This window comes from Microtus oregoni, unplaced genomic scaffold (genome assembly GCF_018167655.1).
Source record: "Microtus oregoni isolate MIOR12 unplaced genomic scaffold, Mior012 000024F_ref0000369, whole genome shotgun sequence".
In the NCBI taxonomy this organism is placed as follows: domain Eukaryota; kingdom Metazoa; phylum Chordata; class Mammalia; order Rodentia; family Cricetidae; genus Microtus; species Microtus oregoni.
The window spans coordinates 31,980,365-32,008,126 of record NW_024543083.1 but is presented as its reverse complement, the minus strand read 5'-3'; the positions used below and the strand labels follow the sequence as shown (position 1 = coordinate 32,008,126).

At 37.6% G+C, this 27,762-nt stretch overlaps 1 protein-coding gene across 1 annotated transcript; it reads right to left on the bottom strand.

Annotated features, from left to right (window-relative positions):
• On the bottom strand, positions 1-26,569 carry Hpgd (15-hydroxyprostaglandin dehydrogenase). Its single transcript, XM_041673961.1, has 7 exons — positions 26,361-26,569; positions 26,018-26,141; positions 22,496-22,602; positions 16,741-16,837; positions 4,253-4,329; positions 2,726-2,889; positions 1-973 (listed from the first exon to the last, which is right to left on the bottom strand). The coding sequence occupies exons 1-7, from the start codon at positions 26,451-26,453 to the stop codon at positions 835-837; spliced, it is 801 nt and encodes a 266-aa protein (XP_041529895.1). The 5' UTR covers positions 26,454-26,569; the 3' UTR covers positions 1-834.
• Positions 26,570-27,762: the final 1,193 nt, after the last annotated feature.

The following is a 27,762-nucleotide window of genomic DNA, read 5'->3' as shown; positions in this document are numbered from 1 at the left end:
TGAGTTGGAATAAAAGAGTTTTATTGAAAGATAGCCACTTTTGAAATTAGTACAAACGAACAAAGAAATAATCAGGAAAATAGATTTGAATCATTTCTTAATAAGCATATATAGTACATATAAAATTTTATAGTTTTCTCCGTTTTTGTTACAAACTATTAAAAGTTTCATTCCTGAGGTCTTTGGAATCCATTGAATTATAAAATTAGGAAGGAAAGCAAAACCATCTTCCTTGGTTTGAGGCTGAAGTGTGAGTCTTCACTGATAGTACAAATATCATTTTCCCATACATCAGATGTATTATTGGGACATGGTCACACGGGGACTCATTTCCTAACTACTGGAACCCCCAACAGCAGATCTTCATAGTTGACATGTTCAGCTTTCAGATAATGCACAAGCTGTTATTACTAAATATTTCCATTGCAAAGTAGCTCCTCCCTTTTGAAGTGCAAACGTACATAGTGAATCATTTAAGATGTGTTTTGACTTAAATAACAATTCAAGTATCTCCTTTCTGAAAACCATTAATATTTATGAGTCACGGTGATAAATACATTTTCTGAAAGGCAGAATATCTCTTGAATATCCTTTGTTTTCTCCTTAGAGGATGTAGGTTATAACCTGGTTTTGGCTTGCACTGCAGTTTTGGTTTTTTTTGCTAGCTTATCGTACATCTTTATCTACACTTCGAACAAATCATTTAAGAAAAATACTGACATCAGATGCATGCAGGTAGGTTCCATACTACAGCATTTCATTTCAAAAGCTATATGAATAAAGATGCAGCCTGAGTGAGCCACTTGTGCTTAGTTTCAGCAGAGCTTAAGACGTTCATGGAGCTTTTACAGTGGATGGTGTGATGTCATAATCTTGAAAATGAATTCCTTTAGATGCTGTGATCTTCATAATGGCACCGTTGAAAGTATCATCTTCAATGAGCGTTAGTAATCCATTGGCAATGATTGAGGGGCTGAAAATGAAGGAAACATTTGGACTTTGAAACTAAAGACTGAAAGTAATTAACTTCACAATATTCTCTTAAGCGGCCGCATCCTTGTCGTAGGAAAATATAATTCATTACCTATTGCTACCTTCAGTTTTTACTCATTGAGCTATTAAGCAAATTATATAACAAATTTAGTGGTCATTGGGCAATGCATTTGACGTCATTAATCCTATTGCTAAAAATGATCATTTTTTTCATCTATACCAGATCAGTAGATATCAGACTTACTAGATAGAAACTTCATTGGAAGAGAAATAGAATCAAATAGAATTTATTGAAGATCATTTTTACCAAGTGTCATTTTAAGTACATTTCATGTAACATCTTATTGATGTACTGAAGGTCTTTAAATTTGCTATACTATCTCTTTATGTGAGAAAGCTAACACTTTATGAAATTTGGTGGACAGTTTCATGGACAGTGGTAGAGTCAAAACTGAGATCTGATTCCTCCAATACAATAGCTGTAATCCTGTGCTGAGAAAAACTCATCTAACTCATCTTACAAAAGTTTCATCTATTTTTTTAAATGAAGGATACTCTTATGCCATAGGAGTATATTTAAATTTTATTATTTGTTTTTTTGTGAAAATTTTTATTGAAAATAGTTCTTTTTCATAAATTATATTCTGGATATGCTTTCCCCTCCCCCAACTCCTCCAAGATCATCCTTAGTTCCCCACCTACCCAAATCCACATCTTTTCTTCCTCTATCACAGTAGAATACAAATAAAATAGGCATGTAAAAATAATAATGATAAAAGAAAATGAAACAAAATCAATACAAACAAACCAGAATAGGTCAAAACAAATAAAACAACAGAAGGAAAAAAGTCAAAGAAAAAGCTCAAGAAACAAATATAAACACAGAGACACACAGAAATCTTACAAAAACGTAAAATAAGATATTTAGTCCCTGACGTAATGCTGACAGAGCATTATGAGACAACCTCGAAAAGTGCCATTGAGTTTGTTTTGTGTCATTTATCCACTGTGGACATAGTGTCTGGCCTTAAGCGTGGTTTGTGTGGCCAGCGAGACTCCACTGAAGAAAACTATTCTTTTATTTTCAGGTGGTTGTCAATTGGAAATAGCTCCTGGGTTAGAGCTGGGGCTTGTGTATACTTTACTCCGCATGCTAGGACCTTATCTGGCCCAGACCTGTTCAGGCCCTGTGCATGCTGCCACAGTCTCTGGGAGTTCCTATTTGTGTCAATCAACCCATCTACTCAGACTTAGACACAGTTCTTTGACTATGCGCCCATGTATGTGTCTGTCCCTGTGTTTTTGTGCATGAGAGAGAGAGGGAGGGAGGGAGGGAGAGAGAGAGAGAGAGAGAGAGAGAGAGAGAGAAAGAGAAGGTCAATTGTTCTTATTAAACTAGTTGAAATTTGGGGGTCAAACAACAATACACGAGTTTTACTTGATTTTTGCTTGTAATTTAGGCATATAAAGTATAATTGCATTGAAAGGTGAACAAATGTTATTTAGAAAAGAAATCTGATAAAAGCTGATGGCACTGTCTGTTTTCAAAACAAAATTCATAACATTTAAGCACAATCCTCTTTCTCGTGACTGATTTTCCCTTCAAAACATTTGGCAATCCAAACTTTGATGTTTGTATCATTTTCTAAAATTTAAAACTTTTAAATGATTGATTGCTCGGATCAAAGATAAGGCTTTGATACATTGTGTAAAGAAAGAGTTTTTTACTTACTCCAAGATTCCATAGAATTTCATCATAGCCTTGATCTGATCCTTATATTCTATATACTGGCCCATATTTTCTTCTTTTTCAATGGACTCAAGGATTGGTGTGTTGACAAAGCCTGGACAAATGGCATTCAGTCGTACTCCACTCTTCATAAGGTTAGCAGCCATCTGTCAATCAGAACACAGTTGCAGGCTTTAGAAACTTTGACAAAGGATAGTTACAGGAAAACCGAAATGAAAAGTTCTTTAAAAGCTTATCGTAAAATGCACTCTGCAGGTATGCTCTGAAATATGGAACAATTCCCAGCGGGCACATATGGTATAAACACCCAGAATTCATTCATAAAAGTAGCACCATTAGAAAAGTCTTAAGATTACAGAGTTATCTAAGCTTCTCTTCTTTATTGAACCCTACGGACTTTGGGCAATTGAAGCTAAGTAACTGAGGCTGTTTTTTTGTTTTTGAAGCAAACATCATAATAGAAGCTTTGTTACTTGTTAATTCATTATTTCAACAATATATGAAGGTTATTTTTCATTATACAGAAATATATATACAACAAGGTTGATATCAAAATGTTGTGACTCAGGTTTTTAGTAACTTCATCTTTTATTTCTTTCAGAAACAAGGGCTCAGCATCAGTACTTCAGCATTTGCCAGTAACTTCATAACTGTTGTAAACAATGAGGGCTGATTGTAGAAATATTCAGTAACAAATTTAAATGTGAAATTTCTGCTTTGTAATGGGTTATCTTTTTCTAAAACATTGGGACATTTTCAAATAAAGTACTGAGGTCTCATCAACCCAAATTAAGAGTAAAGACTGTTTTCCTTCTCGGGGATGATTAACACTGATCCTTTGGCTTATAATTTCTCCATGTTAGGGCAAAGCACTTCATCTGTCTGGTTCTTTCAACCTATCCAGTACCATGCAGAGACTTTTCAACTATCCTTTCTTGTTGTTTATGCTTTGTAATACATTTTCCACACAGCATGCAAAATTATATTCAAGTGTTCTATTTAAGGACTCCTGGGTGGTAGTGGCACATGCCTTTAATTCCAACACCTGGGATGCAGAGGCAGGCAGATTTCTGTGAGTCTGAAGCCATCCTGGTCTACAGAGCAAGTTCCAGGACAGGTTCCAAAGCTACAAAGAAACTGTTTCTTGAAAAATAAACAAACAAACAACAACAACAACAACACACACACACACAAAAAACCCGAAACCCAGTCCTCCTGGCAATAATATTGCAGAAAAGAAACTTTGTACAATTTTAGAAACAAAGACCATTTCCCTATTGTTTAACCTTAAAATATTTATTAGTGTCACCACCACCCACTTCTCTCCTAGTTTATAGTCTTTTATAAGATTGCTAAAGTTTTTATTATAAAGATTTTAGTAAGATGTCTCCTCCATTTTTCAGCTAGATTTTTTTTTTAAATTTGAACTTCTTTTCTTAAAGTCTGTAAAATTTGGGTTTCATCTATGCATGCAAGGAGGAAAAGAGTCTCTGGTTATGATTTTCTCACCGCTGCTGAGCGCGTGAATCCGATTATGCCGTGCTTTGAAGCACAATAAACAGGTTGTTGTGCAACAGGCATAAGTCCTGAGAAAAAGAAAGAAAAAATTCTAAATAAATTGATGTTTCAAAAAGTGGACTATACAAACAGTGGTTTTTGGTCACATCAATTTAAGATTAATCTGGTAAATACACTCGCATGAAACCAGACACTATTGTAAAACAGCATAATCTAAAGCAATCCCAGGCAAACAACTATCACACAGAACCTATTTTACTTGAGTGACTGTTGCTATCAAGCTTCACGTGTCTGACAAATCTAAACAGTTCAGTTTAGTTGGTCATTAAATACTTTTGTATCTCATGAGTTTCTTCCATTCACTACATTTTCCTTTTGAGACAGAGTCTCACTGTGTATCCCAGATTGTCTTTGAACTTAGAATCCTCCGGACTTAGCCTTCCACAAACCAGGGTTGTGGTGTGCACCACCTTGCCTTGCTCAGGTGATCCAGTTTTGACAATTCTTTTGAAATATGTAATTCTTCTCTGTCAAGAAGCAGTGGCTGGTCCCTGGTTAGTGTGAGAGTCATATCAAATGTCATATTAGTGTTAAATTATTCTGCTCAGATGTTCCAGTCTCCACCCTGCTAACTAGTCACACAACAGCACCACACAGTTGAGTGTCATGCCAAAGTTCAGCTACAAATGCAGATCCTAACCACTCCCTGGGTGCCTTCCAGGCTTCACTTTATGAAACATGTTTGCTCAGGAGCAGTTTACATCCCTGGAGATGGTAGACCACACCTAGTACACGGTGATCTCAAGGTACAAGAACATGTTGGTCACCTTGTTGTTTTGGGTCAGTAAAATATGCAAGGTAGTTACATATATCAGTGGTAGTCAGCAAGAATTTACAATGTCTCCACTGGGTTCATGGGGATGGTAGAAGTGTAAGATAAAGAGAAAAGGGGTGTAGTCAGATGGTACTGTTTGCATGACCTCTTTGTTACAGGAATATGGGACAAAGGTTAATGTTTGAAGGACAGTGCTCACATGCTTTGCAGGAAACAAAATGTGACTCTTAGTCACGGGTAGGCTAGGTGACAGAGTCATAAAAATGACAAAGATATTCTTTATAAATATTAGCAAAGATGATGACTGAATGAATTTTGTTACATTTGTAGAGCTGACAAACTTATGATCTCCAGCTATTTCAAGGCATTGCATATGAGAAATGTATCAACTAGTGTTTTGTTGGCTGTGGTCATGAGCAAGAACAAAATACACACATCATTTCTTTAGAAGTAGATTTATAAATGCAATTGGAATGCCAACGAGCTTGCTTACTTTTATGTGTAACTGTAAAAAAACAACCAACCAAACAAACAAAAAGCAATCAAACAAAGTCCCACTATGTACTCCAGACTGGCTTCAAACTTTCTATGTAGCATAAACTGACCTTGAATGTAGTAAGAGGCTGCTTTTTGGTTACTGGCTGCTCAGCCCCAAAATAATCACACGAAACTATATTATTTAAATCACCGCTTGGCCCATTAGCTCTAGCTTCTTATTGGCTAGCTCTTACATATTAATTTAACCCATTTTTATTAATCTGTGTATCACCACATGGTTGTGGCTTACTGGAAATGTTTGTCATCTGTATCTGGCAGCAACTCCATATCATCTCTCTGACTCTGCCCTTCTTTCTCCCAGCATTCAGTTTAGCTCCCCTCCACCTAAGTTCTGCCCTATCAACAGGCCAAGGCAGTTTATTAACCAATGGTATTCACTACATTCAGATGGGAATCCCACATCACTTGAACTTTCAATCCTTCTGCCTTAGCCCTAGAAGTGCTTGGATTAAAATAAAGAGCTACCATACCCCAGTGAACTTGTTTCCATTTAAAAATAGTATTGGGTTTGATGAATTTTACTTTAACATTCTAAGTAAGTTTCACTGTATTTAAAATTTTACGACTTTACTGAGCTTTAATTGACATAAATAAACCAGCATATTTCTAAGGTGCACAATTTGATAAATTTTGACATATATATAAACAAATGAAACTATGAGTGTAATTAAGACAAGGAACAAATCTATCATCTTATGATTCTTCTTATATCTTTCCTTCTGTTATTCTTTCTCCACCCAAGAAACAACTGATTTGCTTTATTTTATGCTACTATTAGCATTTTCTAGAATTTTATACACATGTAGTCATTGAAGTTGTTTTGGGAGATCTGGTTCTTTCATTTGTGATAACTATGTTTGGATTCTTCAGTATCTTATTGCTATTATCATTATTGCTGTTATTATTTTGCTAAACAGATGATTTAGCATTATCTATACTATCCATTCACTTTAATAGATACTTGGGCTGCTTCCAGCTTTGTGGTATCAAAATTCAAAATAAAGAGGATTCTACCTTCCAGCTATGTATTTGGTCAAACTGTAGATCATTTGGTAAAGTGGAGATTTTTTTCCATCACACAGAGTGTGTTGATTTCAATTATTGTCTCTCATACTTTGAATGGGTAGGGTCGATTACTGATCTGCAGTGCTTCACACAGACTTGTACTGGGGTGGGTATCATATAACTCTGGGATTCTGTTTGCATGGTAGTTTAAGCTTCTGTCTTTGCTTGGCTTGATCTCTTCCTCTCTAGTTATGCTTTGGAAACATTAGCATCTCTTCTTGCTTAGATCGGTAAGCATACAAACAACTACGGACTCCTTCCTGACCCTCTGTTTTATGCATGTTCCTGCTCTGGATGACCTTATCTACTTCTAGTGAAAAGACTGTCTCCCTGTTTCTTTCGTTTTGTTTTATGTGTGCGCACACACATGGGGCCAATTATTCTCAAATTTAAACTCCAAATTTCCAGCCAGAACCCCTCCTCTGCTAGGCAAGCTAGTCATTGCCACCTCGCCTGCCAATTTTCTTTATGTGTGTACTAACTTCAACATTTGGGTTGCACTGAATTCATTTCCAATACATGCATAAGTAAAATTAAGCACAAAGGCAAACATATGTAAATTAAAATGCATATAACCAATAGATGGACTAGTACTGTATAAAAATATCACTTCCAAACACTGTTTTATTACTTAAATATGTCCTCTTTTTTTTTCTCTAAGAACCAAACAACTTTCATACAGACTGGGGGAAAATACTTTTAAAAGATATATGTAATAAAAGACTGTTAATGAAATATACCTAGCAAATTTTAAAACTTAACAATAAAATTAAAATCTTTTTAATACAAACAAAAGTAACTTCTCTGAAGAAAATACTATCTTGCATGGCAAGGAGGTATATGAAAATATTCTCAACCTCATATGTCATTATGAAATTGCAGACTAAAATGAGGTGCCTCTTCACTTTTTAGTGCTGTCTCTGGTCCTCTTTGTACCCACTGTTCTTGGATAATACACTCTCAATTCCTCTCTCCTTGTCACATGTGCACAGGCAGTCACAAATTATTTTAATACTTAAATTCCAGTTCTCTAGCTGGAACTAATTAGAATAGCCCAAACCCAGATACTGACAATCACAAATGCTGGAGAAATAGAACAACAGGCACTCCTATTCCTTGCTGGTGGGAATATAAAATGGTACAGGCGGGATGGAGTCAGCCTGGCAGTTTTGACAAACATGTATTTTTATAGCACAACTCAGCAGCTGTGCTCCTTGGCGCTGACCCAGAGTAACTGAATATGTACGTCCTCACAAAAATCAGCCCATGGTTGTTTCCAGTGGTCTTATTTGTCATTGTGTAAATTGGGAGTCAAGTGAGATATCTTTCTATGACTAAATGAATAACTGAACGTTGTACTCAGCACTAAAACTAAACGAGTTATCAAGCCATGAATAGGTGAATCAGAAACTAAACTGTTTATTATGAAGAAGCAGAGCTGAACTGCAAATGTGACGTACAGTATGATTCCAGCTCTGACTTCTTACAAAAGGCAAAGCTATAGAGACAGGAGAAAGATCTGTGTGTGTAAGAGTTAGACGGGGGAGGGATGAATGGATGGAGCAGAGAATCCTCAGGGCAGGGAATGCAATATGTACAATAAGGTCAATGTGAGTCCGTACTTTCTGTTCAAGCCTACACCAAGTGAACCTTCTGAGAAGTCACAGTACCATGGCTACCTTCATCATCAAGGGAATGCTAGCTTCCAATTAAGTTTGGTGAAAATAAAGACCATACTTCCCCACATTGAGGACCTTTTTATCAAATAAAAAACACATTTAGGTGGTTGTGCTGCTGCTGCTGCTGGTGGTGGTGCTGGTGTTGGTAGGAAAGTAAATCCTAATGTGAGTTATGAATTGCAAGTGAAAATGTGCCAGTATATATTCTTCTATTGTAACCAATGCACCACTGTAGAAAGGGTATTGGTAGTATAGGAGGAGACCATAACCAAGTGGTGGTGGAGATATATGCATCTATGTTCCCAATTTTGTTTTGAACCTAACACTTCTTTATTAAAATAAAGTTTACTGAAAGCAATATTCTTAGTTTTACTTTGAGACAGGCCCTGAAATTGTATTCTAGCTTAACCTGGAACTCATTATGTAACCCAGACTAGCCTTGAAGTCAGGATCCTCCTGTCTCACCTTTCTTGAGTGATGGGATGACAGGAGTGTACCAATAAGCTAGGCAATGATAGCATTTTAATGAAATGTATTGAAAAAAATATAGCACAGTGGGTTGGACTTTGAGTGCCAAACAGACTGAGCTCAAATCTTCAATCTAGAATTATAAGCCCATGAGCCATGTCAGCTTTGCGGATAAGTGTTGTATACCACAATGCTATCTGATGCAAGCCAGGGTATTAAAAAAAGCAACTGTGAGTCTACAGTAAGTCAATATACATAATATGCTTAAAATAATGTCACACACATAATAACTATCACTATGAGCATTAATCTTCATTGACAAGTTGACTAGATTTAGAATCATCTAAATCTTCTGCCTGTGTCTCTGATGATGTTTCTATAGAGGTATGATCAGGAATGTTTCAGTCCTGGACTGAGTTTTGAAAGAAAAGAGAAAAAAGGGAGGAAGAGTAAAAGAAAGGGTGCAAGATAGAAGGAAAAGGAGGGAGACGTGAGGGAGAGAGAGGGAGAGAGAACAGATACACGCCAGCATTCCATTTTCTTTGCCTCCCAATCTGCCCATTGTAAACAGGATCCATTATTACAACTATACTTCCTTCCTTCTTTCCCTGGCATAATTATTTATATCTTTAAATTGTGAGTTAAACAAACCCTTCCAAACTCAACTTATTTCAAGTTAGCCATTTGGTTACAGCTGTAAGAAAATTGCTATTATAAATTACAAATACAATTACTATTTGTTATTATTTTATGTCAACATATTTGAGCATTCATCATTTTCTCTTAAGATAAAAATTAAAATTATTCATTAATTGACAGATTTGCCTGCTTTAAAAAAAGAAACTGTATATTTTTTTCTGAAATGTTACCATCCTGGGACAGCATCCTAATTAACAAAACATGGACTGTTACAAATCCTATCTCAAAAAAAAAACTTATATGGAAGTAGATTCATGTAATAACTGTGAATTTAGTTCCCTTTAAGAAGAAAATATAATCAAGCAGTATTTCAAATATTTTTAGTTGCAATGAGGAATGGGAACTGACTGTCAAGGTGATTCAAACTAATCTCACAAAGAGTTTTGACAAAGCCAGGACCCCTAAGGTCCAATTGCTGAAATGAAGATCTTTTTAAAAGTACATTACATAGCACACATAAATTAATTTGGCCTTTTGTACAGGATTTAAAAGAAACAACAACAAAACAATTGGTTATGTTGGGGCTGGAGAGATGACTAAGCAGCTAAGAGTGTGTACTGCTTATGCAGAGGACAAGAGTTTCTTTCCCAATGCCCATATCAGGTAGCTCATAACTGCTTATAATTTCAGCTTCAGTGATCTAATGTTTCTGTCCCTTTGAAGGCACCTGCACTCATATGTACACACACACACACACACACACACACACACACACACACAGAGAGAGAGAGAGAGAGAGAGACCATAACTAAAAGTAATAAAAAAGAAATATTCGTTTATTTCACATTGTAAGAAATCTCTGATTTGTGCTTCAAAATTGATACTTTATATTTTAAAAGCCAAACACAGTAGTTTGCAGTAATTATAGTCTCATTCCTTGTTTCCTAATAAAGCACAAGATGATTCTTTTAAAAACGATGGTGGCGCACGCCTTTAATCCCAGCACTCGGGAGGCAGAGGTAGGCGGATCTCTGTGAGTTCGAGACCAGCCTGGTCTACAGAGCTAGTTCCAGGACAGGCTCCAAAGCCACAGAGAAACCCTGTCTCGAAAAACCAAAAAAAAAAAAAAAAAAAAAAACCAAAAAAAAAAAAAACAAAAAAAAAAAAACACTATCTCAAGCCTAATACTAGCCTTTACATCTGTCAACAGTAGCAAATTTAAGATAGTTCAGTGGGTGAGATGCTTATTGTAAAAGTGTCAGATCCCAAGGTCAGATCTCCAGCACCCATGTACAAAGCCAGGCACAGATATGTATACCTGCAAGCCCAGCACTGAAGGGTGGACAAAGACAGGCAGATACTGAAGGCTCACTGGTCAGCCAGTCTAGATAAGCTCTAAGTGCACTGGGAGAGTGTCTGAAAAGGTAAAGTGTGCACACAAACACCACACACATGCACATAAAATATATGTTTAGAAAATCAGTAGGGTAAGGAGTGAGGGTACCTCTGTAGGAATGAGCATTTATGCTCATTCACAAGCATAGCCATGCCAAGGATTCCCATGCCTCAGACCCATGGAAAGGCAGGATCTTTTTCCAGATCCAGCTCAGGAGAATGGCAGTCTTCCCCTGTTCTAAATATGGATCTTGACACTGGGTGCAGATAGTATAAAGGCCAGCCTCCTCTTTCTTAATAACTTTACCTTTTTACTGCTCCCTTATTGAGACCCTTCAGTCCACTTCCTGGTTCAATTGCGTATAATGAACATGTTTAGTGTCCTGGCTGCTGGCACATTGCTTGCGATTGGAGCTCATGCCCCATCCAGTCACAGCTTTCTTTCTCTGTAACATCTCTCCATCACTCCAGTCAGGTCAGTTCCAATATGTGTCTTCTTAATTATTTTATGATTAAATACAACAAAACTGATATTAGTCTTTCTGGCCTGGCATGGGGAGTGTTGGCAGTGCAAATCAGGAAGTGGAGCTCATATACTCATGACAGTGCGCATCAGAACAATCAATATCCACGCAGCAGGAACAGTTCCTCCACCCTGTGACGTTCACTAAAATATTGGAAGATGAGTTTTCCTTTATTGTAACTGGACATTCTTACAATGTTTTTCGCATTATATGGTTCCTTTGAAATTAGTGATTTCAATGAATATTGAAGATAATTCAATGTATTATCTGAATTACTGAATCTGAAGTTTGCTCTTTTGAGCAGGCTGGCTAGCCAGTGAGCTCTTGTCTTCCTTCTATCTTGACCCTTCGATACTGGGGTTACAGGTATTTGTTTGCCTTGGTGCTGAGGATTTGAATCAGGTTTTCATGCTTGCATATCAAATGGTCTTACGTACTGAATTATCTCCCCATCCTAAGAAACCCATTGACTGGTTGGGATGTTTTATGGTATCATAGCTATCCAATCATCAACAGTAAACCAGACATCATCCTGTTCCACCAACAGTTTTTAATACTTAAGAATGAGTGTGGCAAAATGAATGTTTGTATGCTGTATTTAGACAAAAACCCCTATAAAAGAGTCCTTGTGGTCAGCAATGGCCAGAACCTCTTGTGAAGATGCAGAAGGAGGACATTCATTCCTCCATGCAGGCTCCTCTCACTCTGCTTGTTAAACCCATTAACTGCAGCTGAGACTGCGTCAGGGGTCTTTACTCATTAAGTTCTCTGCCCAAGCCAGTATGACGGCTTGAGGTTTTGCTATGGCAGTGAAGGACTCTGAAAGCCTCTAAGAAATCATAATGACTGACCCAGATGAGTTGAATGTGGCCTGCAACTCTGCATGCACTAGAGTGAGCAGAAAAACCAAAACCAACACAAAAAAATTATAAAGGAAGCTTGGAAACAAACAGGAAGTAAATGTTGAAAGCACTTTGAAAGGGAGACATAGTCTTCTCCAGGGAAGAGCATTCAGTTGGCTAACCAATAGCAAGTGGTCAACCCTGAAAATATAGATACGAGTAACATTATACAGATAAACAAGTTATATTTAGAAATTATATATATTTAATTTATATATATTTGTGTAAAAACAATTAATGAAAAAAGGAGGCTATAAATTTGAGAAAGAACAAAACAGGGTATATAGCAAGGATGGAGGAAAAAGAGGGGAAATAAAGTAATTATAATCCCCAAAATAAAATTAAAAAGTACTTTTTATTAAACAATGCCTTTAAGATTTTTTTTTCATTTGTTCATTTGACGACATCAATCTATGTACTATGACTCAAGGCCATACATCTGTTGACATAGTTTTTGACTTAGGTATGAGTTAGACACTATTTGATAAAATTCGAACTGTTCAAAAGCTTTTGTGATGATTTCATGCTAGGGAAAGCTCTGGGTGGGAAGAGCAGTAGCACGAGACTGGCAAATGAGAATGAGGAGATGACATAAACCGTGCTAGGTGCGGAGGGTGCACTGGTTCTGTAAAGGACACTAGGAGAGGCTGAAAATAGAGCAGGGTGGGCAAAGAGAAGCTCAGTTCGTTGCTTGGTCTTTTTAAATGGGGGTGTCTTACACATTAGGATGAAAATTAAAGGGAGAAGGAGTTTGGAAGGACAGAATAATCATTATGGCAGTAGGTTAATGTAAAACCAAAACAATCTTGTCACCGAATTTCTAATAATCCACAGTTTCATCTGCAACAACTAAAATTCATAGGTATAGATCTTGTGTCTGAAATAGAAAAAAAAATACCCCTCAGAAACAAAAAGAAACAAACAAAAATCTCCAAAGGTGAGTGATATGATGATGAAGCCAAGAAAGCAAAACGAACATTAGATTGAGGGCCTCTTGGTGACACACTGGAACTTGGGATTCAGGTCAGCTCTCGTGTGTGTGTGTGTGTGTGTGTGTGTGTGTGTGTGTGTGTGTGTGCGTGTGTGTGTGTGTGTGTGAACGAAGGGAAAGTTGAAGCTTCACATAAGTTAACAGCTCTGAGATTAGAGTGCCCCCCTCACCATGAGTCCTAGAAAGACCAGCAAAATGAAAAGATTTATTCAAGGCAGGACTTCAATATTCTTTATGTTCTTCATAGGCTCGTTATCATGGATAAACAGGTAGACTCATAACTCAACGCATATCTGAGATAGATAATAAAGGACTAGAATTTATAGGATTTGCACAGACTTCAGGTGTGAGTTCCAGCACAGCTGTGCATTGCCTGCATGGGCTGGGGCATGGCTCTTTACTCTGGCCTTGTCCTCATGTCGACAGCAGGGACTGTGGAGTCCTTCACAGGTTTATGCTGATAACTAGAGGGTTGACAACTACAGTATTTACGATGGTACCAAATCGATTGCTCAGTGTCCTCTAGAGGATAATGTAATAGGGATCTGATCTTGAGGACGGTGCTACTGAGAGATAGTAAATCCCTTAGAAAAGGAATTTTGAAAAGGTTCTTAGGTTGTGGGGGACTGGAAGGCACTGATAACTATGGATTTTGATATTATTGTTTTAGTTATACAGACACTCCACAATGTACTGTCCTTATAAGAGACTCCAAGTCTTTATCTGCTGAACTTGGCCTACAACTTCCAGAACTCAGTTCTACCCTTTTCCTTTAAATGTTTTTCTTTTTAAGTGAATTATCTCAGATATTTGATTGTAGTGAAAGAAAGCTAATGCATGTATAAACAATTAATATTCAACAAGTGCTCCTGGTTATGTGTTTAAATATTCTAACTGGAAAAATGACAGTAGTATTATCTTGTATCTCCCCCATTACTGCTCCCTGAGGCAATTAAGCTCATTTATATAGTATATAATCTTTATCAAGAGCTGAACTGAGTCAGCCTTTCCAGGCTTCCAAAGAGATACCCAAGGTCTCCACTGACCCAAAGATAAAAAGATCTATTTATATTTCTGCATAGTGTCCATGGTTTTCTTTTTCTTGTTTTTGTTTGTTTGTTTGTTTTTTGAGATAGGGTTTCTCTGTAGCTTTGGAGCCTGTCCTGAAACTAGCTCTTGTAGACCAGGCTGGCCTCAAACTCACAGAGATCCACCTGCCTCTGCCTCTTGAGTGCTGGGATTAAAAGCGTGCACCACCACCGCCCAGCTGTGTCCATGGTTTTTTAAGTTTTGTTGACTCAATTGGCTGTATAGAGAATATCCATAGAATATTATCTTCTTTTTTCCCTCTCTTGCTTTCTTTCTCATACTAGGAATTGAATCTAGTGCTTTAACCATACGAAGCAAACAATCTACTATTGACCTATAACCCCAGGCCATCCAACTCACTTATTTTTTATAGAGATTCACATTTAATTTTATGCAGGTGTGTGTCTGTGTGTATGTATGAGAGAAAGAGAGAGAGAGAGAGAGAGAGAGAGAGAGAGAGAGAGAGGGAGAGAGGGAGAGAGGGAGAGAGGGAGAGAGCGAGCACAGGTGTGCTCTCAGGTGCCTGCAGAGGCTAAAATAGAGCATCAGATTCTCTGGAAGTAGAGTTACAGATGACTGTGAACTGCCTGATTTGGCTGCTGGGAACTCTGATCTTTGTAAGATCGGCTGCTTTGCCAACTCACCAATCCCACCTCTCTCATTTAAAAGGAACATTTGGGAGAGGATCTTTTAGTGTATCCTTAAAATTGAAGCAATGGCATTTGTAAAAGATGCCATAGGGGAAAGAGCAACCCAACTATCCTTAATGTTTTATATGTTGGGTTTGTAATAACATTAGGGGTGTAATTTTCACTATAAGCAGCCTAGAAATGAGATGTCAGTCTCATGTCAGACTTCCTAAAGAAGGATATTTATAAATATAAATGGTACTTTTATAATGGCTCAGGCATCATCTGAGAATGAGAATCAGGGATTGTCTGAGTTGAAGATACCTCCAAATACTACTGCTGGCCACTCCTTTTCCCCCCAATACTATTGGAGGCAGAAATGACAGCAGTGTGTGTGTGTGTGTGTGTGTGTGTGTGTGTGTGTGTGAATTCTTATCCTGAAGTTACTACACTGAGAACATGCAGGTAATTTAAAGTCTTCCAGATATTTGGACATTAAGAGTTTAGACTTGCTATCAACAATGATCAGGTTTCTTAAATGTTATGACTTCACAGGCATCTTTCTAGAAACACTGATGAATTATTCCTAGACCTTTTGGTGTTGTTTTTTGTTTGAGATGCGACACTGCTGCTGGCTAAGCCGTCTTCTAACCCTGGGCACTCCCTTCTTCCTCCTACCTCAGCTTCTCCAACACATCCATCCCTGACTGGGTTTTTAGAGTATAGTTATGTAACTGAGTTGTTCCACACATTTGAAGCTATCATTGAAGAATACAGTAGTTAGCTGATACTAGACCACGTGATTCTGAATGTAAGCCAGTTTTGGATTGCTTGTGTAGTCTCAACCCTTCAGTCTTTAGTGTGGCAAAAAAAAAAAAAAAAAAACAGCTGTCCACTGAAAACATTATACTTTCATGTACACTTGGCATATATTCTCCAGATATTTCAAGTAGCTAGATGAACCGTGAGGTCAAATTCTACACTGGACTTTGAGCACAGTAAGGTCTGCCAATGCTTGGGTGGAGTGGATGTGGAAGAGCAGTAATGAGACCTCCACGTACCTTCCTTCTTTCTACTGGACAGAAAAGAGTCTGCCCACTGCCAAGCAAGTCTAGAAGCTCTGGGATACAGCAGAAGATCTTTCGTCAGCCAGGTTTTTGCCAAATTGCTGTATATAGAATCGGTACCCAGTACTAAGAATCTTGCCCTTGATAATATACTGATGCTGTCACAATTTATACCTTGAAGCTAGGGTGTGTTCGGATGTTAACAGCTTAGCATACACCAACTAGTAGAGATGATGGCAAGTTTTAAATTATACATTCTTACTAAATTCACAGGGAATGAGAAATTGCTTAGACCACATTACTAGTTTCCATTTTGTCAAAAGTTTTTTTTTTTTTTACATGTTTTCCTATTTGGAAGTAATAAAATAATCTTTGAAAAACAATAACTGAAAACACAGAAGCACACACAAACACACACACTAAAGCAACATCACAGTAAAGATAAGTTTGAAAAGAAGTAACATATATTGTTCAATTTTTCTGTATTGTGTGCAGAAAAATCTAAAAAATCATTAAGAATGCAAACAAAGACTGATTCAATACAATTTGTCTTGAGATTCACAAACTTCACAGATTGACTTTTGTGGTTCACATTACTAGTAAGAAAACTTTCCTGTTTAAATAAGAATCGTTCTTACCTGCTAATGAAGACATATTGATGATGACGCCACCTTCACCTCCATTTTGCTTACTCATGTAATCCAAACCAAGGTAGGTTCCACCAATAACAGAAACCTAATCCAGAAGCAAAGATGGCAAAAGTGATCACAGCTATTCGCCTTTATCACATGTTTGCATACGAAACACAGTGCTCACTCAGGTACATAGGGAGATCTGCAAGTATAATCAGTGAGCGTTTTTGCACGCTTTGAAGTTTTAATTGATCCTGATTTGCATTTTTGCCTTCCTAACATTAGTGTAGGTTATCATATTTCTACATAATTTCACCAAACTTAGTTGGGCATATCTACTTCTGGGCATGCAGCCTAGCAGTTACGGGAAGTGAGACCTGGGGATGGAAAAATGGAGGTGGAGGTGAAGAGTGGGATCTCGTTGTTGTTCTTAAGAAATGGCTATATTATTCCCTTAATGTTTCTTGGTAAGTGTTCAGTCACTGTAAATCATACTAGCATCATGAAAATGAAATCTGAATGAAAGACGGCAGGTTGGTGAGATGAAAGTGTCTAGTCTGTGATGGGAGCACTGATCTACACTATCAGATAATGCCGAGTCCTTCAGTTTGGGGAGATCACACACCTCTTTTCTAGCTCTAGTTTGAGTGCGTATTTTCTGTTTCTTGGACACAGTCTTTTGATATATTGTCTACTTAACGTTACTCCACACTGCTGATGGCGTCATTCTGATCGTCTAGTGTTTTCCTGCTCACCTCCTCCGGGGAAACGCTTTCTACTTTTCTGCTAGCCTTTAAGAAATTGCTACTCTGTAAATTAACTTAAGAGGAAACGGGTAGTACGTTTCTCCTCTTATTTCTCTAAACTCTTCTCTGTTTCAGCTTAAGTGTTTCAAAAATGAAGATTCACTTTGGACAGTTCAATTCTCACTTTATCTATGCTTTATAGAAAAAGGTCAACAGGCCAGGAGTCTGCAGCAAAGAGTTCATATTCATGTTTGCTTTCTTTCCATTTTAAAAAGAACTTTCTTAGCAAGTGTTCATGGGAACCCCTTTTCCTAGTAATATTTCTAGAATAACAAGGAAACAAAAAATAAGCCAAAATTCTATTCATTTAAGCATTTTTTTCCAGTTAAGTGAGAACATAAATAATTTATCGCAATTGCCCTCTAAACGAATAAAGAAAACCTTACTGGATTATATGAAAAGGAAACAATTATATACATGACTGAAATAAGTTAATTCTGTTAGTTTCTGCCCAATTCTTCAGCAGGCCTGATTAAGGTTCTAGTTTATATACACCACTGTATGCTTTTATTCTGGTATTTAAAGTTTTGTTGACATTCTGCATCTGTGTTTCCAAAGTCTGCAAGACAGGAAATGTACAAAAGTTTAAGCTTTAATTTTAAAATATTTTTTAAATATATTGATTTTGTTTTCTGTGTATGAATGTCTGTCTACAAGTATGGATGTGCACCTCTGTGTCTCTGGTGTTTTTGAAGGTGAAGGGAAAGTATTAGATTTTTGGGACTGGAGTTACTGGAGTCACCCTGTGGGTGCTGGGACCCAAACTAATACCCTCTGCCAGAGGAGTCAATGCTCCTATCTGTTGAACTATTTCTCTAGCTTCTAGTTTTAAAGTTCTAAAAAGCAAGATTAATTTTTGTATTTTTTGCAGACAGGGATATTTTTCTCAACCATCTGAGTTAAAGAACTGAATAACTCTTTAAGTGAAAGTGTTGATGGAAGAAGCTTCAAGTGTTAACTAATGTATTGTTTTATACAAATGATATTTTCATTTTTTTTACTATAACAATATTTTCCTTGTTCCAGATTTCACACACTACCCCCTACAATAAACTTTTACAAAAAAAATCATAGCATAAAATATTTCATGGTTTTGAGCAATGCTTATATATCTTATATATTAGATCATTGAATCAAGCATCTAAATAAAATTGTATTACATTTCAGGATGAAGCAGAATATAATTTGGGTCTATGGTATTATTTAAGATACATTGTGAATGTAGTTAAAATTCTGTTCTTGACTTCAAGAAAAAAAAATTCTCTAACTTCAAAAGGAGAAAAGAGAAATTCTTTAACTGTTGAAAAATGATCAAATGAGTATGTTCGATTCAATACTTTTGGTTGTGAATAGTCAACTTTGTATATAATACTAAAATTGTAATTCAAACTTATTCCAAGTGTTAGGATTTTTTGCTAATTGCTGTGTTCTGTAACTTACATCCACTCTTTTCAATTCTTCTCTACTGGAAATAATTCTCTAGTAACAAAGACATCTAGACAGGTGATAAGATCCTAACTGTTGGTTTCCCCTCTTATCAGGTACTGCATCACACATACACATACACATATACATACACATACTACAGCACACATACACAGTGTACAGACATGCCCACTCAGAGAGAGAGATACACCTGTATTCTTCATCACTAAAATGCCCAATCTATCATTTCTCCATTTCCCTTATCTCATTTTCCCCCACTCCGCAGTACTCCCTAGGCTATGGTTCTTACACTACATTGTAATGAGAGTATTTTGGCATCTAAATCATGTGATTTTGCTTTTTAGAGTCCTTGATATTTTCTCCAAACCAGTTCCTGAAGAACATTAATAAAGAATATTAATTTTCTGAAATCTCCTTCACTGTTTAACATTTCATATCTAAGATTTTAGTGGTTTCTTGTTTTAGAGCTAAATATTATGTCTCCTACTTAGATGGAAATACTTAAAATTTAGCAAACTCTTCCTAATATACTTCAACTAGAACATTCATTGTTACAAGGCATCAATGGCACCAAATAGTTATCTCATTTTCCTTAATATCCTTTGGAGCCAACAAAAGGAAACACATTAACAATGCCTTTTTAAGGTAGCCTAAAGAGAGGGGGGATGGGGGGTAATTCACCAGTTAATGAGACAATGTATTTTTCCCTCCCAGAATTTTTACCCCAAGTACAGCACCTACTGGGAACTATGAGGTTCTGTTTGGGTCTGCCCCTATTTCTGAGTTCTGACTCAGGTAGGAGTAACTCTCCTTTTTAAATCTCTTTCTTTTTTAGTTTTTTTTTTATGCTGGACAGGGTCTTGTATGCTTTGTGTAATATTTTTGGATTTTTCATTCTTTTTTTTCTGATGTTACTCTCCCCACTGTGTCTTTTGTCTGTCTTATGGCTGACCTTTATGTAGGCTTAACTCAAACAGCTTTTGTCTTTTTCTGAAGCTCTTATTGATGGCGCCATAATAAATTTAATTTAAATCAGTAACACTTCTGCCTATTTGATCAATTCATCTCCTTATTAGAGGGACAATAAAACAGAAGAATCCACTTCATATAAAAAGGAGATCATGGACAAATATATATTCTGATACCTAGAGGAGAAATATACTTTATTGAATGTCTTTGTCTTAACACTGAGCTCATTCTTCACACAAATTGTGTTCTATTTAAGCTTAAATGTCCTTAGAGGTAGGAAGTTGAGCTTCTTTCACAACTCAAGATCAGAGATATAAATAAAGAGTCCATAAATTGTTAGATTCAGAATTGAACTTTAGGTTTGACTAATTCCAAATATTCACCCCATTTTTCCCTAGAGAAAATCAGTAGTCAACTAGTATTTCTAGAAAGAAAATCATCAACAGCTTTACATTTTGCTTTTTATTTGAATATACTAAAAGATTTAATACCTGTTAATTATATATGAACATTAGATTGCATTTCTTATCTGAATGGAGATGAATTAAGTATGTTTATTAAAGTTTCAATTTATGTTAAAAGAATCACATTTTAGTATTGTTTTACCAATGTTCAAAGCAAATCCACATACCTACCTACCAAAGTTATTACAAATTTGTAAAGTAGCCAAATGTCAAGTACAGCACTGATTCCCTGTGTGAGAACATACAGGACTGTTTTATGAGTTTCTTCCTAGGGTTAAAAACAGGAACTATATGGGGATGAAGAGAGGGTTCATCTGTTGAGAGTACATTTTTCCCCCCGAGGACTGAGTTCAGAGTTCATACATGCTAAACAGATATTACCCTATTGCCATATACCTCATCCTCAGTGTATCCTCCTTCTCTATTGATCTGTTATCGTGGATCTATTTCCTATCATTGACCTATTGCTCGATTCATCATTTGTGATTTTGCAATCACTCATTCGATCTAAAATATTCCTGGTGAGCTCTGAGGGGTTGCGAATGACCTTGTTCTTGCCTTCAGATACAGGGAGAAGCTCAAAAATGGCTTTCAGGACAATAGAACAGTACTTTTCCTGTGTGGGAAGACTGGTGAGATCGGCAGGGTAAAGGATAAGAAGGGGGTAATTATGGTTAGTAATGAAGGTGCAAGACACATGAGATGGTGTGGCAAGTCACCAAAGACTGTACTGAAACAGAGATGCACGCACCACTACTGTGTTATAATTTACACAAGACTCTTGGTACTTCTGAGTAAGAACACAAAAATTAACTTTCTGCCTTCAAAGAACTTACTTGTGCTAGCATAAATTATACATCTAAAAACATACACCTAGTAAAATTATCCAGTAGAGAGTTTTATGAGATTGGTGGAAATATGCTGGGTGGGATCTCTGAGGACGATGCATTGGGGATGGAGGTACATGACAATGGTTTAATATCTGTTTGATATATATCAACTGTCCTTAGGAAAACAACACAAAGCAACAACCTGCTCTTAACAGCTGAGCCATCTCTCCAGCCCTGTCTAGTTCCTCTTTTAAAGCTTATCATCCCCTAGAAAGAAACTCATGAAACAGTCGTCTATATTCTCATACATGAAGTCAGTGCTGTTCTTGACATTTGGCTGCTTTGCAAACTTGTAATAACTTGACCCAGGGCATGGTGGCCCTGTATAAAATCCATCTGACATTTTGTTTTAGCTACACACTTCTTATGTTTTGTTTTTGTTCTTGTTTTCTTGCAACGCCGGGGAAAGCTTTGGGTTTTATTGAACCTCAGTTGCATTATGTTGAGGATAGAATGTCATAATCTACCCACTTGTACAACATCGGGTCAATTGAAAACCTCATTTTAAAATTTTACCCATAATTTGCTTCAGATAGAACTGATCTTCAAATGTGTATATCAGACACAAGAGCATGCATGTCAAACACACACACACACACACACACACATACACACACACACTTTCTCATTCATGCACACCACCTGAATTACTGAATTACATGCTGAAAGTCTTATTAATGAGAAAGTTCAATTGTCTCTTTAACCTTGTTTTTTGATCTATTTCCAGAACTTAAGGTTTGTTTTTCAAATAAGTAAGTTTGAGTCAGGGTTTAGCAATCTCAACTTGTGAAGGACCAGACATAAATATTTTTAGCATTTTGCAAAACATAAGGTTTTTGTCACAACATTCAGTTTGCCATTACTGCAAAAAAACTAGACACAGAAATACATGTCAATGTCTTCGGGGTTATATCTTAATAAAACTTTATATATACTGAAATTTCAGTTTCGCTTATCCATGCATTTCAGGTATTAATGAGCTGTATTTTTTTGCCTCTAATATTAAAAAAAATGCTTCCTTAATAACAAATATCAAATAGCTTCATATTTATGAAAATATTATTTGCTAGCTTTTGCTAACTTATACATAAGTGTTGTTATATGAATATAATTATAACATTATTATTATGTATAAAGAAGAGGTATTAAATAATTGCAGTGAATAAATGAGCCCAATAAAGCTTACCAAATTAATTTGCAGTGTTTGTTCCCAGTTTTTCTCATTGTTCACTCCTGCGTTGTTGACCAAAATATCCAATCTTCCAAAATGGTCTACGACTTTTCTAAAAGTATCTAATAAAAAAAGAGATGGATGTTTTAATTTTCCATATCTGTCTTTACATAACTTCCTATGAGAGGACATGGGTTTTATTGATTTTACTTTATTATTTTACTCTATTTTATTGTTGTACCACAGGTTAAATTTAGGACCTCACAGCCTAGACACTAAATTATATCCCTTTCATCTTTTGACTTTTGATTTTGAGTCAGGGTCTCACGAAATTACCTAGATTGTCCTTAAACTTGAAACTCTCATGCATTAGCTTTCATAGCTGAAATTACAGGCTGGCGCCACCAGGTTTGGTTGGATGCTTAAATCTACTTGCCCACTTTGTAAGAATTACACTCATGATCTGGTTCTCAGTAAAGTGGTCTATAGACCAATTTTGTCAGCTAGAGTTATCCAAATATTAGAAACATAGTAGAGTTATTGCATGGCTACTAAATCAGAATCTGACTTCAACATATACTTAGGTGATTTGAATTCATATTAATGTTCTATAATCAGTAAATTGATGGAGTAAATGTTAGAGAAGTGAGCATCCCAAACTAAGAGCTCTCTTGAGGTCAGTTTGAGCAGCTAGTATCTTTCTTTCCTTAAGACATAATCATAACTCATTAGCGTAAATGATAAATATACATTCTTTATGTTTGTTTGCAGCAAGAGTCAAATCTAGGGCCTACACACTATGGAAAAGTGATCTACCATAGGAACTATGCCCCTAGCCCCTCAAATAACCCCATTGAATAAGCTATATTGTATATACGAAGCATTAAACTAACTCGAGTACTCATGCATTTCAATCCATATTTGAGGAATCTTTGACGTGCTTGTGAGTAGAAGCCTACTTTGTGTTCTGTTGAATTCATCATGTTAGTGCTACCTCCATGTTTTCTGCTTCAGTCTTCCCTCTCATTAGCATCGCTACTTTTCATTATGGCTTTGTACAAAACTGTGTTCCGTTGGGAGGGAAACTTTGCATAGATCACAAGACCCGAATCTCACTCATTGCATTGTCTAACCTCACATCCAGGTCTTGTCAACCCTCTTTAGCCAGTTCAAAGTTGGCTTTACTCCCGTAGTATTGGGAAACTCATACTTCTTAAAGTATAATTTTTTTATACAGGTCTATAGATTTAACGAGTTCCATGGTCACTTTCTTTCTACTTCTATTACTTCAGACTGTAGACAACAACCGTGTTGTCTTTGTTCTTTTACATGGCAGAAATGTATTTCCAGGCCTGCAAGTGAACATGTATATTTCTTTAAATAGGCATATCATCCCATATTTTATCTGGACAAAAGTAAGTTTTTAGAGTTATTGACAACCATCACATATTTTGGGGGAGACAACTGATATGAAGTTGATCGCTAAACACATTGTCAAAGTTTCTGCATAGGCATCATTTTATACTCATTGGGCCAAACTGAAAAACAACAAAAGTAATAACAATAAAACAAAACTTTTTACATTTTAGTCGAATTTTAAAACCATTTCTTAAGTCCTAAATTGGTTCCAGAAAAGGCCAAGGAATATGAATCGGTCCTGCACCCCTCTGTTCTAGGTTTCATGATCACGTCTCTACGGAGACAGCCCCACTTTGTGGGAAATTATCAGACACACATGTCTGATTCATGTTTAACTTTTCTTCCCCCCTAGTTGCCCTTGCTCTGCTTTTACCAAAGTGCCCTGTGCCATCTGCTTTTTAATGAATCACTGAGATCCTGGCTCACATGACTAAAAAGTTTTGCTCCTCTGACATTTACATGTTATGATACTCTTTGTAATTCATCTAACTTTCTGTGCTGTTTCCAACTGTTAATTTGTACAATAATATGTCTAGATTGTATCCAAGAACCCTTTCAACTCTGTAATTTTACAATGTATCTAAACAGTCTTATTTTCCCTCAAGACAAGGTTTCTCTGTATCTTTGGAGCCTGTCCTGGAACTAGCTCTTGTAGACTAAATTGGCCTTGAACTCACATGGATCCGCCTGCCTCTGCCTCCCGAGTGCTGGGATTAAAGGCATCATGTGCCACCACTGTCCAGCGTATCTAAACAGTTTTAAAAGTCGTGGGCAGCATTATGTTCTGATGTTGTGAGAATCACTGCCATCCTTTCATTTTAGGCCTGTATGTCTTAAACAACAGATAGACTTCTGATGATTGACAAGCCTGAGTTTTCTTCACAACTACTTACGCTTAAGGAATATGTTCATAGTCATGGTACTCATTATAACTACTGGCAAAATAACTGACATTAAATGCCATGTGTGAAGCCGTACAAATTATCTGTACCAGTCCCTACACCAGCAGTATGAGTGCTGGGTCTTCTTTAAGCCTAAATGCCATCAATATGTTATCAATAAAACTATCCTCTGGCAATGCATGCTCCATTATGATGCTCTTAATAAATTGCTCTACTTATGGCATGTTACCTATTGCCTAACACCACTTTCATATTTTAATGACATTCTCTTTAACCTGTTTTCCTTATCTTTAGATTCACAGTCTTCTAAAGATCAGTCTATTTTCTTCACAGGCTATCCTAAGATTGAAGAAACCTAAGACCTTAGTATCCCTTTAATAGAAAGTCTAGAGTGAGCCTGGTGGAAGTTCACTGACTTCTGGATTAAAAATGTGCCTACCAACTTCCTTCATTCCTTTGAAGAACACCTCATGAAACACCAACACTTTTTTTTCTACTTTTTTTTTTCCCCCGGGAAATTTTCTTTATGAAAATTCTTTGAGCCCTCTATACAGCCAGTGTATATTGCTGACGCCGGTATTCTTCCTGATACTTCACAAGTCTATTTTAAGAGATCACAGAAAAACAGGAAAACATTGGGGAAAGGCGTGAGGGTTTTTTCTTCTTTAATTCTAACACCACACAGTTACTATTTTAAGAACCATCTTGTGTGTGTGTGTGTGTGTGTGGGGGGGGTGACCCAGAGAAAATATCTGGCTAAAAGCATTTGGTTTGCCTGTGACCCTGACCCTTGAACTAGTACTCTGAAGTGTTTAAGAGAAAGGCAAGACACAAATGCTTGTCATTGACTCTGTATCGTCCAGTTTTCTGAGACCTCTTGCCACAGTTTCTCAGCCTGTCCCCACACTGAGTAATTACTGTAGCAGCACTGTCTTCGAATACACAAAAGACATTTGATTACATTATGCGCTGCCAAGTAACTAAAATAAAAGGATTTCTTAGGCAGTCCTGTCTTCCCTTCGTTTTTATGGCTATTGGATTGTCAGAAAGAAACATAACAGTCCAAACTATCCAATGGAGCTAGAAGGTCGCAGCTTCTACCAAGAGAGCGATGCTGGCGCTCAGCCTCCTTGGTTCTTACCTGGCTGTCTTCAGGTCGCTGCTTGCTCAGGGCGTGTTCCCTCCCGAGTCTAAGGATTAATTTCCCATGTCTTACCTCTCAGTTGTTCCTGGTCAGCCACATCACACTGGACGAACAGCGTTTTCTGAGGTTCGAACTGCTCATCCAGGGCAGCTTTACACTTTACACCTGCCTCGAGATTCCAGTCCACCAACGCTACCTACGAAGAAGAAGAGAGAGGGAGCAGGTCTTGTGTGCAGCTCCTGCCACCGAGTCGCAGACGCTCAAGCGATGAATAAACAAGACGCTTCCTTCTTAGACCTCAGTGAGCGCTCATCCAAGTTCGGGTTCTCTGCCAGTGGCGTTGGAGGTCTGCTAGCGAGTCTGGGGCTTTGCACTCTCGGGGCTCCAGCGTGCGGGTGGATAGAGAAGTCCTTACCTTGGCGCCATGGTGCAGCAGAGCCTCGGCGAAGGCCCTGCCTATGCCCTGCGCTGCACCGGTCACTAGGGCCACTTTGCCGTTCACGTGCATGGTGGGTCGCTTCTCCGCGGGTGGTGGGCGAGCTCCGCTTCTCTGCTCCGCTACAGCTTTTATGGTCCCCTCCGCGCGCCTGTGCAGCAGCGCTGGGAGCTAGCTCTCTTGCCAGTGGGCGGGGATGAAACTATCAAACCAGAGCCAAGGAAACCTTCAATGTGTCACCTGCCCCGGAGCTCCGGGTCGTCCCGAGGTGATTTTTGCCTTCTAGGCTTTCAGCTGTTGCCTATTCCCCTACCGGATTTACTCTCAAGTCTCTGGTTGCTTGATGGTGTTTAGCTGACAGAGGAAACACAGAAAGGAAGGAAGAAAAAGTTTCTTAAGAAGTTTCTTTGACTACTCAAAGGCTAATCCTATAGGAGAGCAGAGGAACAGCTGGGGAAATTGCATTGCTCCTCCGACCCTCAACAAATATTAAGCAAGCAAAGGAACGAACAAAAAAAAATATTAGGACCGATGTTGAGAGAAAGCGAAGGGGAGAGGGAGAGAGAGAGAGAAAGAGGGAGGGAGGGAGGGAGGGAGGGAGAGAGAGAGATTATTAAAGTTTTTGCATAACCTCTCATCTCATAAATGGATACTGTTGTAGGGTAGACGTGAACGATGGTCACTGTTTGCTTTTATTTTGTACAAATATTGGGCATGAGAGTTTAATTTTGCTCTGACCCCCAAAAAATCTAAATCACATTTCAGCGCTAGAGTTTTAAGAATCTTCTCTCGGTGTTCCTGTTTCCAATCAGTGCCAATTGTGTGTCTTGTGGCATGGTCCGCAGTCATGCCTTCGCCTAGACTGTCGGCATGGCTGCTAGTTGTGGATTTGATGGAAGCTTACTCATTGCTGTGTCCTAGCCTGCGAGGCTAGGTATCTAGATTTGGGATGGAGGTTCCCCCAGCCAGGAAGGAACTGGAGCACTGGCTGTGTGCCAGGATGCCTGTCCCTGGACTCAGCTTCTCCCTTTCTCCTTTCACAGCGGCAGGCTTCACAGTGCATTCTGCCAGTTGAATTTATTGGCATTCATTTTCATAAACACAGAAATCTGAGCACTCCGGGCAGCCCTAGATTAACAGCAGAATGAATTCTTTGTGTGCTTTGCCTGCTTATAGAAGGAAACCTTCGGGAATGTTCCTGGTTCCTCAGGGAAGTCTTTGGGGCGGCTGCCGTAAATTCGAGTTGGTGTTGAGCCAACTGGTTTCAAAGTTGCCTTGAAACTAGATCTTGGAAAAAAAAGTTAAGAAAAGAGTATAGAAAGATATTTATATTTTAGCATCGTACTGAGAAGGGGAAGTGGAAGAACTGTATTTAAATTTT